We start from the raw sequence: 18,087 nt of genomic DNA, 5'->3' as shown, positions 1-18,087 counted from the left end.
TGGGACTGGAAGGATCCAAGCCAGGGGCCGGGGGACGTCCCAGACCCGCCCCCGCGATCAAGGGGAGGTGCAGACTGCTGAGGCCATTAATGCGGAGAGGTCGCCTCCCGGAGCCGGAGTCACAAACACCATGTCAGTACAGCCAGGGTGGGGGGACGGTCACAGACGGCGGGAGGAAGGTGCTGCGGAGCTCGGCGGGCGGCCCCAGGGTCAAGTCTTGTGGTCCAGGGCCAGCAGAGTCATCCTATTCCATGTGACCTCTGCTGACGGGGCGTTCGCGCCACCGCACAGCCACCTTGGCGCGCCACACGGTCAACAAGCGGCTGTAGCAGGCTCCGCGCGTGGCCACGACTGCCCGGGGTGCCCAGGCCCTTGCTGCCCCGCCCACACCGGGCCCGGCCTAGGCCCCGCCCCTCCAAGGCCCCGCCCCACCAAGACTCCTCCCGGCCAGGACCCCGCCCCGCCAAGGCACCGCCCCCGAGGCGGCCGGAGGGGGCGGGCCGCGCCCCCACGTGCTCCTACGTAGGGACGTCCCGCCGAGCGGGCAGAACGCTGGCAGAGCACCCACCTGCAGGCGCCTCTCGCGGCGGGCGGCGGCAGGCATGGCTACGGCGGCGGCGGCGGCGGCGGCTCGTGGGGCTGGTGCAAGGGCGGTGGCGGCCCTGCGGAGCGGCGGCCGGACTGCGGCTCGGGGGCGGTCGCCCGCGGGCCCCGCACGGTCCTTATGCACAGCACCTGGGACCGCCCCGGACATGAAGCGCTACCTTTGGGAGCGCTACCGGGAGGCAAAGAGGAGCACGGCAGGTGAGTGAGGCTGCGCCCTCTCGCACCCTCGGTACGTGGGGAGGCCCCTCCCCGCCGGGCTGGGGCGCCAGGTCCCGTCCCATATGGCCATCGGGGAAGCCGGCACCCTCGGACCCGCGTGGGTCCGCTGCTGACCTCCAGAGCCCCCCCATCGTGACCCGCGGTTGTCCCCAACCACGGGCGACATCGCCTCTGCAGTGCGATTTCCGGGAAACGCGGAAAAATGCGCCTCCAGAAACTTTACAACTCTTGCCTTTCTCCTGTCGGGAAAGCCGTTTTATAAATTCCTGGGATTTTTAGCCAGAAATCTGCATCGGAAGCGCTTTGGGCTCTCCTGGGGGTTCCACGGACATCACTTGGGAGACGGTCACCCCCAGGCACCGTTCGATATTGTTATTAATAAACAACAATAATAGTAACCGCCGGAGTCCGGCAGGCGGCGGGTTACCGTGGATTCCGCTGCTGGGCAGGTGGCAGTGTCCGGAGGCTGATTTATTTTCCTTCTTTGTTTTAGGGGATGGGGTAGGATTTGCTGCTCTTGAAATTGGAGGGGTTCGGGTTGGGAGTGTTCTGAGTTATCTACTAACCTCAGCGAGGAGGTGATTCCAGGGAGTGGTCAGATGAACATAAAATGAGCTTGGTTTGATTGTTGGTTAGGGAAACAGGGAGGGACCCAAAGAGGACCCAGTACATACTAATGTCAGACACATAAATTGTCTCCCTGAATTCTTCCCCATACCTAGGAAGGAAGTGCCACATGCCCATCTTAGAGATGAGACAGGCCAGACTCAAGTTTAAGAAGCCTGGCCAAGGTCACACTTTGACCTCGGGTCTGTCTCAGCCCCTAACCCATTGTCCTGTTTCCTGCACTGCCTTGCAGTAGCAGCTGACCGTTTGGGAACTGGTGTAAAGGGCCAGTGATAGTCCATTGGTGCTGCTTTTTTCAGGGAAGATTTAGAATAGAAATTTTTATACTGATATATTTTTTGGGGGGGTGGTGGTGGTAGAGGTGGCGTGGAGAGATAGGGAGAGAATATTTGGTGGAGAGAACATTTGGTACAATCACATTTTACAGACAAGGTTTGCTGCTGCAGGTTGTGAGACTCACAGAGCTCCAGTTTACTCATCTGTAAAATGGGAATGGATGCTGGTGATACCAACATCATAGGGTTGTGGCAAGGAATGAGCGAGTCCATCCATGAAAGGTGTTCAGAACAGTGCCTGGCAAAGGAGACAGTTGAAGGGTTGGGTGATAAAGATCAGCTTCAGGCCAGAGTTGGCCTTTGGTGTGGGATAATCCCAGGGGGATTTTGGAGTAGGACAGCTTGAGGGAGATTTTGAGGTTTGTTAGCTCTGTGACTTTGGTGGCAAGTTACTTTTCTCTGACCTGAGTTTTCCAACTGTAATGTGGGGATAAAGTGAGGATTTTTAGTGTGCGCTCAGCATCCAGCAGATGCTCAGGAGATAGTAGCTATTGCGGCTGGTTATTAAATAAAGACTCGCTTAGTAACGGTGGAGGTGAGTTGCTTAGCACTAGGCTCTAGGTCTCCTTTAGCTTGGGGCAGTGCCACATGTGGTGCTGAGCAAGCCACCTAACCTCTTTAGTCTTCTTTCTGTAGAGTGAAGCCACTGAACTAAATAATATGTGAGCCTTTTCAAGTGTTACAGGTCTGAGAATCAGTATGCCGGGGTGCCCCATCCTGTCTCCACGCCCCCAGCCCATGCCCACGTAGTCCCTGTTTCACCCCTGATAACTCAGGGACTTTTTTCCTTCACCCTATCTGGGGCTGCACCACCCCTACCCTCCTTTAGCTGAAGTCTGTACACATGCCCAACTTGCATTCATTCACCAGGCACTTATTAAGCACGTACCAGTGGGCTTAAAAGCTGTTGATTCACAGATGGATGCATGTGGGAGGGAGGGGCCCACAGTGGCTGAGCGCCTGCCCGGGCCAAGCAAGAGGGGCCCGAGTTGCACGGATGGGGAGGCTGGTAAACAGATAAGTGACAGTCCAGCTTGGGGAAGATAAATAACGGTCCCAGGGGATGCAGGAAATGCTTGACACTGTATTGGTAGGAGTGAGGGCTCAGAAGTACTGATGCTCATAAAAAAATACACAGGTTCTTTTCGGTTTACTAGAGGACAAAAGAATTTTGTTTTCTCCCTTCCTGATTATTGCTTTCTGGTGTTTGATCTCTTGCCTTAATCTAAACAATCCCTTCAGGTGTCTTCTCTTTGAAGAGGCTCCCAGAATGAAGCCTGCTCAGGAAAGAGATGATTTTTACTCTTTGTTTTACCCTTTCTCTCCCACCCTCTTTTTATGTTTATTTTTCAAAATTAAAAAAATTTTTTTTTAAATAAACTGTATTTTTTAGATCAGTTTTAGATTTACAGGAAAATTGCATGTTTCTCTAAACCCCATATGCAGTTTTTCCTCTCTCATGACTATGGGACTGTGATATTGAGATTTATAATCAGAAATACTGCAGAGAGCTCCTAAAACCCTTGGAATTTCCTAAGTACAGTACAGAGATGATAAAGGTGTCTTTTGTTATTTTAATTAGGTGACTTTCAGAATACCTCAGGGCAACCACAGGGTGGGGCCTGGGTGCCGGGGAATCCAGCCCTGTGATGAGAGAGTTGGCACTTTGTGTCTTCTGACCCACACCCCTCGGGGAGGGGAGAGGGGCTGGAGATTGAATCGATTGCCGATGGCCAATGATTTAGTCTTTCCCTGTGTAATGAAGATTCCGTAAATGCCTCCATAAAACCCCAGAAGGATGGGGTTCTGAGGGCTTCTGTGTTGGTGAACACATGGAGATTGATTTGGAGAGAGTGGTACACCCAGAGAGGGCATGGAAATTCCTCGCCCTGTCCATGTACTGTGCCCTCTGCATCTCTTCCATCTGGCTCTTCCTGAGTTGTATCCTTTTATAGTAAATCAGTGATCTAGAAAGTAAAATGTTTCCCCGAGTTCTGTGAGCCACTCTAGTAAATTAATTGACCCCGTGGAGGGGGGTCAGTGGAACCTCCAGTCTGTAGCCGGTCTGTCAGAGGCACAGGTGACCAGCTGGACTTGGAACTGAAGTTGGGCCGGGGGCAGTCTTGTGGGACTGAGCCTGTAGCCTGTAGGATCTGATGTTCTCCCCAGGAGGTGTCAGAAGTGAGTTGTGTTGTAGGACACCCTGCTGTGTCGAAGCATTGGTGGCCTGGGGAAAACACTCACGTCGGAATTGGGTGCTGAACCCTTTAGGTACATTTGTCCCAGTTAACCAATATTGATACATTGTTGGTATGTATCAGTATTAACCAAAGTCCATATTTAATTCAGAATTCCTTAGTGTTTAACCTAGTGTCCTTTTCTACTCCAAGGTCCCATCCAGAATAGCACACTGCATTTAGTTATCATGTCTCCTTGGGCTTCTCTTGGCTGTGACAGTGTCTTAGAGTTTCCCTGTTTACCATGACCTTGACAGTTTTTTCCTTTTTTAAAACAATTCTTTTTTTAATTTTTAATTTTTATTTATTTATTTTTGGCTGCATTGGGTCTTTGTTGCTGCATGTGGGCTTCTATAGTTGCGGCGAGCGGGGGCTACTCTTCGTTGCATTGCGCAGGCTTCTCATCGCGGTGGCTTCTCGTTGCAGAGCACAGCCTCTGGGTGCTCGGGCTTCAGTAGTTGTGGCACGCAGGCTCAGTAGTTGTGGCTCGAAGGCTCTAGAACGCAGCCTCAGTAGTTGTGGTGCACGGGCTTAGTTGCTCTGCGGCATGTGGGATCATCCTGGACCAGGGCCCAAACCCATGTCCCCTGCATTGGCAGGCAGATTCTCAACCACTGCACCACCAGGGAAGCCCACCTTGACAGTTTTGAGGTGTACTGCTCACATACTATGTAGAATATCCCTCACTTGGAATTTGTTCCTTTTTTTTTTTAACTTGAGATTTCATGTAATATTTATGTATCTGGTGATAGCATCCAGGGATTCCTGATAGAAGCAAATGCAAACTCTTCCTGGATGAATAGACCTTCAACCTAGCCCCAAAGGGAGAGCAAAGAAATTGGTAGACCTGTGAGTAAATCTAAACATACATTGACAGTATAGAAATCAGTCCGAAATTGAGCAGGAGAGGAGATAAAAGAAACTGAGAAAAAGCAGGAAATATCATGAAGGATGATGGTGGAAATAATGCCAAATATATCAGTGATCATGATAAACTCAGATTAAAAGATCGTCAGATCAGATATAAGAAACACAGTCTAGCTAGGTGCTGTTTAAAGAGATACACCCCAAAACAAAGATGTAGAAAAGGTTGAAGTTAACAGAATGGGAGAAGGCGTCTCGGGCAAATGCAAACCAAAGAAAACCAGCAAGTATGAGTATCAGACAAGTACCGAAATGGCATTGAAAGGAAATAATGTTTACTATGGGAAGAGTTGCAAATTACAGTCCACGGACCAAATCTAGCCTCTAGTTAGGTTTTATCGGAACACAGCCACACTCCTTCGTTTCCATGTATATATTTTTTGGCTCCTTTTGTGCTATGATGTCAGAGTTGAGCAGGTGCAACAGACACTGTATGGCTCGTACAGCCCACAGTGTTTACTAACTGGGCCCTCACAGAGGATGTATGTTGACTCCTGAACTTAAGCTGTGCTTATATATCAGTCAACATGGATGAGTCTCACAAAAGCAAGACTGAGTGGAGAAAAGCAAGTTGCAGACATATACTAATTATAAAAGATTTGAAAACACAAAACATACTGTAGATCACTTGTAGGGATACACATGCATGTGGTCAAAGTCTAAAGAAATGCAGGAAGAATGTTATACACCCAAATCAGGGTAGTGGTTACCCCCTCTGCAGGAGGAGAATGCAGGTGACATCTTAGAGGGTTTAGTTCCTAAGCTGCATGGTGGGGCTATGGGTGTTGTTTGTATTATATTTATACCTTTCTGTGTATCTTAGAACAGTAGCCTGACACATTCTTTAGAAATCTTTTGTTCAGGTGTGTGATATTGATGATCCATGGCTATAGGAAAAAATAGCAAAAGGGCTTAAGGGAGAAACATGCCACATAATAATTTTCACGTAGGAGAGAAGTTCCTAAAATGGAGAACCAGAGGGGCCGCTAGAGGTCATGGAGGCCAGTCCTCTGCTTGGAGAAGGAATCCCTTTTCCATAGCCCTTGCTAGTGGCCACCTGGCATCTGCTTGAGTTTGCCATGTGATCACAAGGCTGCCAGTTTTTATTTTGGATGGCCTGAGTCACAGAGTAGGTAATTCCAAGAAGATGGTGATGGTGTGTCATCCCAGCTCTCCCCTTTGACTTCATTATTTTTGGAAGCTCGCTTTTACATTCACTTGTGTTTGTTGATATCCCTTGTTGGTACTTGGTCCTGACCACAGGAGGCCACATGTGGTTCTACTGGTTCAAAGTGGAGGGAAGCAGTGCATGGCATATGGAAGGCACTGATATTTATTCTTCTCTATTTCCTCTATGCTTTGATGAAAAATTGTGATAGTTTTGCCTAGTATTTGATCTTTTGATATGACTAAATTTTCTAAGATTTTACCTTGAAACAAATGTACTTTTCTTTTGAACAGTTGTTTGTTTTTTATTAAAATGACTTAAGATTAGGGTGTCATTAAACCATTACTGTATATAATTTTATTTCAAGTGTAGGTGCATATAATTTTATGTTTGGAACTTTAGGAAGCCTGATGGATTTCTATGCAGCCGTCAGAATGACAGATATTACAAAATAATAAGATAGAAGTTTAACTTTTAGTGGGAGTAGTAGAAATGTCATGTGTATTATTAATTATTTGGATGACTAATTCTATTTGTCACGGATTGCTTTTCCCTGGAGACGGTGCAAAATATCTAAAGTCTGGGAAAAATGAAAGCTTCTTTTGAGATGAATAAACGCAGTAGAATGACTTCCGCCCAGCCCGGTGTTAAGTTCCTCTTATTTCTTGGTCTTCCCCACTGCCGGCCTTTGCTTTATTATTATTATTTTTTAATAATCCCTGTACAAGCCCCTGTACAAGCCTCTGTACAGTGTCTGGCACATAGTGGGTGCTTATTGAAAAAATTCCTGAGGGTTTAGTAAGTGGGAAAATCAATGTACAAACATATTACACATTGTATGATTCCCATATATAAAGTTCTAGAAAATGCAAAAGAATCTGACTGAAAGAAGAACAGCGGTTGCCTGGGGATGGGTGGGATCGAGGGACTGAGGGAGAGGTGGGATTCAAAAAAGGTGTGAGGCAATGTTTGGAGATGTTAGATGTACGCTTATTGTCTTTATTTCGATGATGGCTTTGTAGGTGTGTATGTATGTCGAACCTCATCAGACTGTATGCTCTGTGTGCAATTTATTATGTATCATTTGTACCTCAATAAAGCTATATAGTAAAGATAAAGAAATGAGGGAAGGACTGTGGTTTATCCTGGCTTGAGGTGGGACCCTGGAAGTGGCCCAGTGCAAGTCAGGTGTTCTAGTCTGAACAGCGGTGGCTGGAGGGGTGGGGCGGTGTCCTGGAAGAGCCCAGAATGTGTGTGTTCAGAGGTGGGGAAGGGTCATGGCTTATCTGAGGGTTGGGGCGTGCTGGGCAGGGAACGCCATAGATGTTCACCTTCGTGGAGAAAAGGATAGGATGCCTTAGATACTTGGTTTCATCTTGGCGTCTTTCATTGGGCTGTTGCAGAAGTAAAAGTGGGTAACAACTGAACGGGTTTTGGAGATACTGGGGAAAACAGTTTCTGGCTAAAAATAGTTGCTTTTGTTTTAGTAAAAAATTCTTTTTAATTGAAGTATAGTTGTTTTACAATGGTATGTTAATTTCTGCTGTACAGCAAAGCGATTCAATTATCTGTATATCCATATCTCTCTCTCTCTCTCTATACACACACACACACATTGTTTTTTTCAACATTCTTTTCCATCATGGTTTATTACAGGATAAGGAATATGGTTCCCTGTGCTGTACAGTAGGACCTTGTTGCTCATCCATTCTATGTATAGTTGCTTACATCTGCTCACCCCAGCCTCCCACTCCATCCCTCCCCCACCTCTCTCCCTCTTTGGCCACCAGAGGTCTGCTCTCTATGTGTGTGAGTCTGTTTCTGTTTCATAGACAAGTTCATCTGTGTCGTATTTTAGATTCCACATATAAGTGAAATCATATAAGTGGTATTTATCTTTGTCTGACTCGCTTCACTTAGTATGATCATCTCTAGTTGCATCCTGTTGCTGCAGATGACATTATTTCATTCTTTTTATGGCTGAGTAGCATTTCCTTGTATATATGTACCACATCTTTATCACTCATCTCTTGATGGACCTTTAGGTTTTTTTCATGTCTTGGCTATTGTAAATAGTGCTGCAGTGAACACTGGGGTGCATGTATCTGTTTGAATTATGGTTTTCTCCTGATATATGCCTAAGAGTGGGATTGCTGGGTCATATGGTAGTTCTATTTTTAGTTTTTTAAGGAACCTCTGTACTGTTCTGCATAGTGGCTGCGCCAATTTACATTCCCACCAACAGTGCAAGAGGGTTCCCTTTTCTCCACACCCTCTCCAGCATTTATTATTTGTAGACTTTTTGATGATGGCCATTCTGACTGATGTAAGGTGGTACCTCATTGTAATTTTGATTTGCATTTCTCTAATGCTTAGCGACGTTGAGCATCTTTTCGTGTGCCTATTGGCCATCTGTATAAAAAGAGCTGTCTTAAAATCTGTAAGGTCTGATAGTAATATGCTCTTATGAATTGTCTGATCCCAAGTCACACTTGCTCCTCAGTTTTCTTTCCCTGGCTGTAACTAATTATCAGCAGAAAGAGTATTACGTGGACATAATCATATCCAATAACATTTGTTGGCACGAAACAGCAGTCTAAATTTACATGTGAAACTTGTATTATGGTCAGATTGTTCCCTAACATATCAGTTGCGCCAAAACAAATTCACATTTTTCAGAGAATGTGAAATTGTCAGTGGCAGAACTGACTGGCCTTTGCCCGTGTGTTACTTCACAGAAGGAAGTTGTAACGTGGTGAAGTGTGCTAAGAGAGAAATCGCCTATAGTGGGGTTTGTCTTTTTCTTGTTATTTTTTAATTGACAGTTATAGATGAGAAGTTTAAGGGTTTAAAATTTGGCTGTGGAATCTTGAGTTCACTTGTGGAAACAGTCGGGGAGATGTAAATACTGCTTCACCTTAGATGCGAGTCCCTACACTTTTAGTTTTCATGTATTTTCAGTCTATATGTATACTTTTTTTAAAAAAAATTATTTTATTTATTTATTTTTGGCTGCGTTGGGTCTTCGTTGCTGCATGGGCTGTCTCTGGTTGCAGCGAGCTGGGGCTACTCTCTGTTGAGGTGTGTGGGCTTCTCATTGCGGTGGCTTCTCTTGTTGCAGAGCACGGGCTCTAGGCATGCAGGCTTCAGTAGTTGTGGCACAGGGCTCAGTAGTTATGGCTAGCGGGCTCTAGAGTGCAGGCTCAGTAGTTGTGGCACATGGGCTTAGTTGCTCCATGGCATGTGGGATCTTCCCGGACCAGGGCTTTAACCCATGTCCCGTGCCTTGGCAGGCGGATTCTTAACCACTGCTCCACCAGGGAAGCCCCTTATATGTATACTTCTAAAAGAAATTTTGAACCTTGTTTTCAGTCTACATGTGACCTTTAAAAAGAGAATTTGAATCTGTGTTAAGTGAATATGAACTAATTCATAAAATATTTTGAATATTAATATTCATGAAATATAGGAGTGTTATGAAATATAAGCAGAAGTTAAGATTTGATCAAATTAGGGAAAATAAATATTTGAAATCTGCTCTAACTTTTGTTGATGTAGGAACGTAGAAATATGTCACGAGCTAAGAAATGTGACCTTGAGCTGGTAACCTTGTCTCATCTTCATTTTTCTCCTGTAAAGTGGGGATAATAACTAGTGTCTCATGCTAAGTGGGGTCCATTCACATTGCTTCATATGGTGCCTGGCACATTGCAGATGCACATAATTATTAGCCACTAGGATAACTTGTTGGTCCATTGAGACCTGGGAAGATTCATGAAGGCTTTGTGGTAGTATAGTCATTCCTAGGACCCCAAGGACACCAAAATCCACGGGTGCTCAAGTCCCTTATATAAAATGGCATAGTATTTGCTTAGAACCTAAGCATATCCTCCCATATACATTAAATCATCTCTAGATTACTTATAATACTTAATAAATGTAAGTGCTGTGTGAATAGTTGTAAATACAGTATAAAGGCTGTGTAAATAGTTGCTGGCATGTGGGAAAGTTTTACTTTTTGGAACTTTCTGGAAAAAAAATTTGGGTGGGGGAATGTTTTCATTCTGCAGTTGGTTGAATTCGTGACTGTGGAACCCAAGGATATGGAGGGCTGACTGTAAATGGGGCAAAAAGGAGGCTTTTCTTCTGTTTTTTGAAGCTCTAAAATTCTCTGGGAAAAAGTTTTTTTTCCCATTTTTCTCTTCTTCCTTTTCTTCTTCAGGGGCTTCATATCTTTATATTCTTTTTCTAGGAGAACAGCTTGATGTCTACAGCATATTCCAAAAAGAAATAGTCTAATTAATTAAAGAAAAATGACATCTTAATGTCTCTGGGACTGTGGCTTTCCCATTACCAAAAAATTGAACTTCAAGGATTTTCAAGTGCATTTCAGCTTTTCTGTTTGAACATTTTCCTGTTAACATGTTTGGTTCCTGAGTTCAGATATCTGAGATGTGTATGTTTGGGCCTCCACATGGAGCATGTTTTCACCCAGGTTTTGCTTTTTAATATAACTGCAGTGAAATCTTTGGGTATCAGTCTTTATCTGCATCTCTTGGTACTTATTGCCACCCTGCTTTCCGGAAAGTTCGAACTGATTTATACTCTTATTAAACAGCAAGGAGTGAGGCTGCCCATTTCCAGCACCAGCACCCACTCTATGTTCTATCATTAAAAACAAAAAGGGTAGAAACCCCACCCCCCAAAGAAAACCGCATACAAATAACAGCAACAACAGCAACGAAGACACCACTGTAGTCTCATTGGAGAAAAATGGTGTCTAACTTTTCTTAGCCAAGTGACACAAGCTTATAATAGAAAAAAGTGTAACTGAAATAAAAACAGTAAAACCATTGATAATCCCACCTTTCAGAGAGAGCTACTCTTAACTGTCTAATTGTCTTGTTTTTTAAAAAATGAATTTATTTATTTATTTGCTTTTGGCTGCATTGGGTCTTTGTTGCTGCACGCGGGCTTTTCTCTAGTTGCGGCGAGCGGGGGCTACTCTTCGTTGCGGTGCGTGGGCTTCTCATCGCGGTGGCTTCTCTTGTTGTGGAGCATGGGGTCTAGGCGTGCGGGCTGCAGTAGTTGTGGCACGCGGGCTCAGTAGTTGTGGCTCGCGGGCTCTAAAGCACAGGCTCAGTAATTGTGGTGCATGGGCTTAGTTGCTCCATGGCTTGTGGGATCTTCCCGGACCAGGGATAGAACTCATTTTCCCCTGCATTGGCAGGCGGATTCTTAACCACTGTGCAACCAGGGAAGTCCCTGTCTAATTGTTTTAGTTTGATTTTTTAAAAAATGATTGGAATGGTTGAACGTTTATTAGCCATTTAATTTCCTTTCTTGTGAGATATAGTCTTTATCTTTTTGTTTATTGGGTTTGTATGGCTTTTTCTGTTTTTTTTTTTTTGCGGTATGTGGGCCTCTCACTGTTGTGGCCCCTCCTGTTGCGGAGCCCAGGCTCTGAACGCGCGGGCTCAGCGGCCATGGCTCACGGGCCCAACTGCTCCGCGGCATGTGGGATCTTCCTGGACCGGGGCACGAACCCGTGTCCCCCGCATCGGCAGGCAGACTCTCAACCACTGCGCCACCAGGGAAGCCCCGGCTTTTTCTTTTTTTACATTAAGGATATTAGTCTTTGCTGTTTATCTTTTAATTTTGTCTAATATAACCCTTTCCCCCCAAATTTGTGATACTTTTTGATACACAGATGTTTAAAATGTTTATATTGTAAATCTGTTGATATTTTTCTGTTTTGATTTATTCTATTGCTTTTACATTTGGAAAGTTATGTTCTATCCTGAGATGAAGTAAATAGTAGTCTATATTTTCCCACCTTTTTGATATTTAGAAATAAAACTTAACTCTTTGATTCACATGGTGTTTGTTTTGCAGCATAGTGTGAAGGAACATCTTACTTGACACCTTTTCCATATAGCTAAGCAGTGTTTATTTAGTTAGAGAGATAGACTATTCCAGGTGAATTTTATTCATCAGTATTCAATTACAGTATGTTCTGGAGAACACAGAGTAGTAGATTGCCCACCTTGTTGAAAATAGGGCATATGAAGGAGGATTTAAGATTGGGAAGACAGACTGAAGTCTACGTGGGAACTGCCTTTGATGCCGTGTTAAAAGTTGAAATATGTAGGCAGTGAGAATTTTGAGTGGCTGAATATCCTTGAAATGAACTTTTAGTTAGGAGTCCTTCAGCTGCAAGCAATAAAAATAAAAAGCCTGAGTCAAACTGATTTAATTTAAGCAAAAAATTGAAAAGATATTTTATGGGCTTGTGCAGTTGAAAAATCCAGAGGTAGTACCAGCTTCAAGCTTGCCTTGATCCAAGTTCAGTTGATGTCGTTGGGTGGCTTCTTTCCGTCTCTTGACCTTGCCCTCCTCCCAACTGGCCTCTTTTTTAGGTTGCTAGAGGTGGTCCTTCATATCTCCAGATTTATATCCTCTTAGGTCCATGTTTGGAAGAAACGAATGTCCCTTTCTTGAAATTCCCTTATAAATCCAGAAATTTCCTTGATTGGCCTCATTGGTTCTCTGTGGCTACAGGGGACATATGAGGATAATTGGCTGGAGGTACCTGCCCCAGATGAATCGTGTTGGTGAGGGAATTCAGGGGTTCTCGTTGGCCAGGTTTGGGTCACATGATCTCCTCCCAGAGTCAGGAACAGAACCTCGCCAGGACCACATAGTCTGCATGTTAGGGAGGGGCGGTTTCCCAGAGCAGTTGAGCATACTGGAGAAACAGAAGGTGTGTCAGTCAGGTTAGGCTAGCTTATGCTGCAGTGACAAGCGACACCAAAAATCTCAGCGGTTTAGGATTAGCAGCTATAACCACAGTTTATTTCTCACTCCTGCAGTTTCCTGGGGCCTCAGGCACTTCTCCGGGGCAGCTGCCCTCAATGTGGTGGCCTAGCCTTCCAGGCTTCTCCATCTTGTGGTGTCTCCATAGCACATGTGTCCAGGATTGATACAGCAGGGGAGGGAGTGTGCTCTGGTCTGGAAGTGACTCGTGTCACTTCTGCCCACAATCTGTTGGCCAGAGCTGGCCAGAGCGGGGGGTGGTTAGGGGTGAAGCGGGGGGGTTGTAATCTTCCCCATGTGCTTGGAAGGAGAGAATGTGAGTCAGCACGAGGTGGCCCAGCCACACTGGGTAGCACACACGCCCAGGGCCCACAGTCACTGCCTACCACAGGCTCCCTCGAGGACCTCAGTTGGTCTGACTCACCCCTTATGCCTCTCCTCCTGACTTTATCTGACCTGTTCCTGGGACGGGGTGCTGAGAGTAGGGCATGTATCCCTTTAGAGCTTCCCAGTGTGATGTCCCCAAGGGCCGAGGGACAGTCATGTTGCCTTTCCGAGGACATTAGGAGTATTTCTTGACATGACTCAGGCCATGGATTTCTACTCGGCACTGTCCCCACACACTGCTCCATTAGTCTGGGAGCCTTTATTAAGGGAGAGTCATTGTGCATTTCTGAACATTACGGGGAACACAGTACTTATCAAAAATTGTATTTCCCAAACTCAGATCTTTACACGGTTTAAAAATCTTTCCTTGAATAGGTGGAAAAATGTCTGACTTCTATACCTAAGTTCTGATTTCATTCATACTCAGAAGTAAAGATAAAGTTAAGGCAAGGAAGGAATTCTTCTGTGGCGACCTTACAAAAACAAAAACAAACTCACCGAAAAACCAACATAACAGAAAATGGTGTAGTGGCTATGGAAAACAGTATGGTGGGTCCTCAAAACATTAAAAATCAGGGGCTTCCCTGGTGGCGCAGTGGTTGAGAGTCCGCCTGCCGATGCAGGGGACACGGGTTCGTGCCCCGGTCCGGGAAGATCCCACGTGCCGCGGAGCAGCTGGGCCCGTGAGCCAAGGCTGCTGAGCCTGCGCGTCTGGAGCCTGTGCTCCGCAATGGGAGAGGCCACAATAGTGAGAGGCCCGTGTACCGCCAAAAAAAAAAAAAAAAAAAAAAAAAATTAAAAATCAGGTTACTATATGATCTAGCAAGTCCACTTCTGGGTATATACCCTGAAGAAGTGAAAGCAGGGGCTCAAAGAGGTATTTGTCCATCCACGTGCATAGCAGTTTTATTCACAATAGCCAACAGGTGAGAGCAACCCAAGTGTCCATGTGTCATCACAGATGAATGGATAAACAAAATGGATATACATACAGTGGAATATTCTTTAGCCTTTAGACGGAGTGAACTTCTGACACGTGCTCCAACATGAATGAATCTTGACGATGCTATGCTACATAAAATGAGCCACTCACAGAAGACCAATACTGTGTGATTCTCCTTGTATGAGGCACCTAGAGGAGTCCCATTCCTAGAGACGGAACATAGAAGGTGGTTGCCAGGGCCTGGGGGAGGAGGAGTGGGGAGCTGGTGTTTAATGGAATGGGTGTGGAGTTGCACTTGCGCAGGATGGAAAGAGTTCTGAAGCTGGACGGTGGGGATGGTCGCACAGCAGTGTGAATCACCTTAATACCACTGCACCGTACACTTGAAATGGTTAAGATGGTAAATTTTGTGTTATGCGTATTTTACCACAATAAAAACAAGCAAGCACAGAACCCCAGGAAGCTTACAGATGTTTCCTGTAAGGGGTCCACTGCGTGTCCTAGTGCTCTGTGGGATGAGCAGGTAACCGGAAGCTGGTGCGAGTGCAGGGGGCGCCCAGTCTGCCGCCTGATCCCAGGAAAGGCGCTCACCTTCCAGCTCAGGGTGGCCGCCGTGGAACCCAGCTCTGGTCGGAGCTCTGGGCAGAGCGGCAGAGCTGTCTCTCCATGTCTTTGTCCTCATTGTGTAGTCTTGCTGTCATCATCCGTTAGGAGCAAAAGGAATTCGCTCTCTAAATTTGTACCCACTCTTGTGTCTGCTTTGGGGAAGTACATAACTGTAGTCAAGGGCCCTTCTGTTTATACTTGGAGTCCTCATTTTAGACAGACCGTATTTCCCTGAATGGTTGGCGTTCTTTCCTTTTGCCTTGTAATGACTCGCGTTTATCCTTAGCACTTTTTTGAAGTGATTGCGTAGGATGTTGAGATCCTTTTAAGCTGCTGGTGTTCCTTGTGTTTATTTCGAGTGATGACAAATTAAACATGCAAGCTTTCCGGTGATGATGTTCACGTGATTGATACACCTTGAGCTTTCCCTCCAGTGGGGAGTACGCTCCTGGGCAGCTTCTGGAGATGTGCTGACTGTCAGCACCATGTTCCAGCACAGCCGTGTTTCTTGAGGGCTTCACAACTTCTTCTCAGGTAGCAGAAAGGGACGTAGACTTCACTGTCAGCACCTTTCTAAATAGAAACTTCTAAGGTCAACAGGCCATGAGAGCTTCCTTGGAAAGGTCATTTGTGAAAGAAGAGCTTTTGGTCACTCTGTAAGCGATCCCGCTTCACTTCGTACAGACAATGCCATGTGGTCCTATTCGGGAAATGACATCCTCTGCGGTGGCCCGTTGATGATGTAAGGCCAGGTGGTCTTCAGTGTTGGATGCTGAAGAGCTTAGGACCACTGGCTTCTCCCTTCCTGAGGACTAGTTCTTGTGAACTGTCTGCCTTCAAGTTTCTTGAAATGTTACTGTCTTTCTTATCCTCAGATGGATCTTAGTTGCAAAAAAAAAAAAAAAAAAAGGCCAAGGTTACCATCTCATTGATTTTGACAAAGGGAACTAAGAAGAAATGGAATTGTTGGTGAATCTTGGCTATTTGGATTTTCAGTAGACTTGGTCATATCTAGGTTGTCAGTGGGAGAGAAACTTGGCATCTTACCTGGTGACCATGAATAGGCTTCAGGGGTCAACCTTCCTGAAGTTTTTCACAAAATTTTATTTGTGTTTTTCTGTGGGGAGAGGATTCTATGGCTTCTGTTAGGTTCTCAAAGGGATCCAAGCCCCGCAGCTATAAGGAGCCTTCTGAAAGGCTCAGAATACGTCATTGTGGCTGGCACGGTGCCCCGATTGGAGTTGTCACCCTGTGAAAGTAGTACTTTTTGGGTATTTCAGGTGGCCCCTGAGGAGTGGATAATGTGAGAAAGGAGTGAGCAGAAGGGAAGGAGGACGCGTTGTAGACTCTCTGGTAAGCATTGAAATGAGGAAGGATTGACTCCATTGTATTGCGAAAATAAGTGCACCCTTCTCAAATGCTTGTTGATTCCCATAGTCCTGGAGAAGAGCATTAAGAACGCAGATTCTGAAGCCAGACTTACCAGGTTCAGATCCCAGCTCTGCTGTTTAGTGGTTGTGTGTCCTTCAGCAAATTGTGTAATTTCTGTGTGCTTCTAGTGTCCTCATACATCACGTGGGGATAGTAGAGCCTTCGCCTCATGAGGTCGTAAGGATTAAATGAGGTGATAGAAAGCGCTTCTGAGCATATAGTACGTGGTAAGTGCTTAATAAATATTAGCTCTTACGACAGAGCCAGGAGGTGGCCCTTAGTAACGTGAAGAGTGGTAAAATACAGGTAGTTCAATTTTAGTAGTAAGATGTGGACAGTTCACTTTTCGTGTGTGTGCGTTACAGGTGGTTTTGTACCTATATCTCCAGGAAGTCACCTGCCTTCAGCATTCGTTTACCGATGAGTTGTTTCAGGTAAATTTTGGTGCACAAACATCATAAAAGGTGAGAGAATGCTGTTACATATCCTCTTAGCAAAATGGGACGGTCTGTGTTCTTGTTGCAAAATGTTGCACGATGAGATTCTTTGTGTTAAATGACTACCTGTGAAATGACTGGATGAGAATATTGTACTTCCTTTTTGTCTTTAGAAGTATATTGTGCAATCTCTGTCATTACCTGACTCTAGAGAGCTGCTTTCTGTCCCTCTGCATTTATCTTCTGACTCATCTAATAATTGTGAAATGTCTTCTTCTGTCAGTTTTATGCTGGAAAATAGAAAATTATGAATTCTCAACTGTGTTCCATGAAAGCTAAAAAAATGACTGCAGAGATGGTATCTTCAGACTTCTTTGATATACCTTCCTGAAAATGATGTGATAGTTCGGGCAGGGCAATGAGGAAGCTGAAGGATGACGTAGCGATGATTTGCTTCACTATTGCAACATCTTGGGCAATCTCCTGTCATATCCTGCTTTCTTTATTTAGTCTTTTTTTAAAATCGTAGGTGAGAATAATTGCTAGATAATGATGAAATAATGCCTGCAATGATAAAATAGCAAAATGTTTCAAGATGTTGGAAACTAAGGTCACTAACCTCCCATACTGCATCTTAGATTTTTAAAAGGATCCAGTGGGCTCATGGAAGTTGTAAGGTAGGATGAGTTTTTGGAAAACCTCCAAGAAAGAATAAAAATCATGAAAATAGCAATCCTCACAAATAGAACTGCTCAAAAAAGAAGCTCAAAACTAACATAGGATCCAGGGGACCCTGATGGTATCCTGGGGATAATCACATTTCTAACAAACCATCTGAAGGAAATCATCTGAAAGGCAAAGATGAACATCTGAAGGTACTTAATGCTGTTTTTTTTTAAACAGGAAAAATACCTAAGTGTGTAACATAGAGTAAAAGGTTGATGTGGCACAATATACCAGAATCTTATATAATGGGTTTTTTTAAAAAATTAGTTTATTTATTTATTTTTGGCGGCGTCGGGTCTTTGTTGCTGTGCATGGGCTTTCTCTAGTTGCGGCGAGCGGGGGCTACTCTTCGTTGCGGTGCGCGGGCTTCTCATTGCGGTGGCTTCTCTTGTGGAACACGGGCTCTAGGCACGCGGGCTCAGTAGTTGTGGCTTGCGGGCTCTAGAGTGCAGGCTCGGTAGTTGTGGCGCACGGGCTCAGTTGCTCCACGGCATGTGGGATCTTCCCGGACCACGGCTCAAACCCACGTCCCCTGCATTGGCAGGTGGATTCTTAACCACGGTGCCAGCAGGGAAGCCCTATATAATGATTTAAATTTATATTCTTAGAAAGTCTGTAATGATAG

At 45.2% G+C, this 18,087-nt stretch overlaps 1 protein-coding gene across 1 annotated transcript in view; it reads left to right on the top strand.

The window, feature by feature from the left end:
* Positions 1-602: 602 nt before the first annotated feature.
* Positions 603-18,087, top strand: part of NT5DC3 (5'-nucleotidase domain containing 3) — a gene marked incomplete at its 5' end in the record, with an annotated part of 51,488 nt that continues 34,003 nt past the window's right edge. The window contains one exon of the mRNA XM_082850101.1: positions 603-804. Within this exon, the coding sequence (XP_082706227.1) occupies positions 603-804 (202 nt within the window). The remainder of the gene's footprint in view (positions 805-18,087) is intronic.

This window comes from Leucopleurus acutus (genome assembly GCF_964270905.1).
Source record: "Leucopleurus acutus genome assembly, chromosome: 11".
Lineage (NCBI taxonomy): Eukaryota > Metazoa > Chordata > Mammalia > Artiodactyla > Delphinidae > Leucopleurus > Leucopleurus acutus.
Note: the sequence above shows the minus strand (reverse complement) of the source record. Positions and strands in the feature narration are given on the sequence as shown.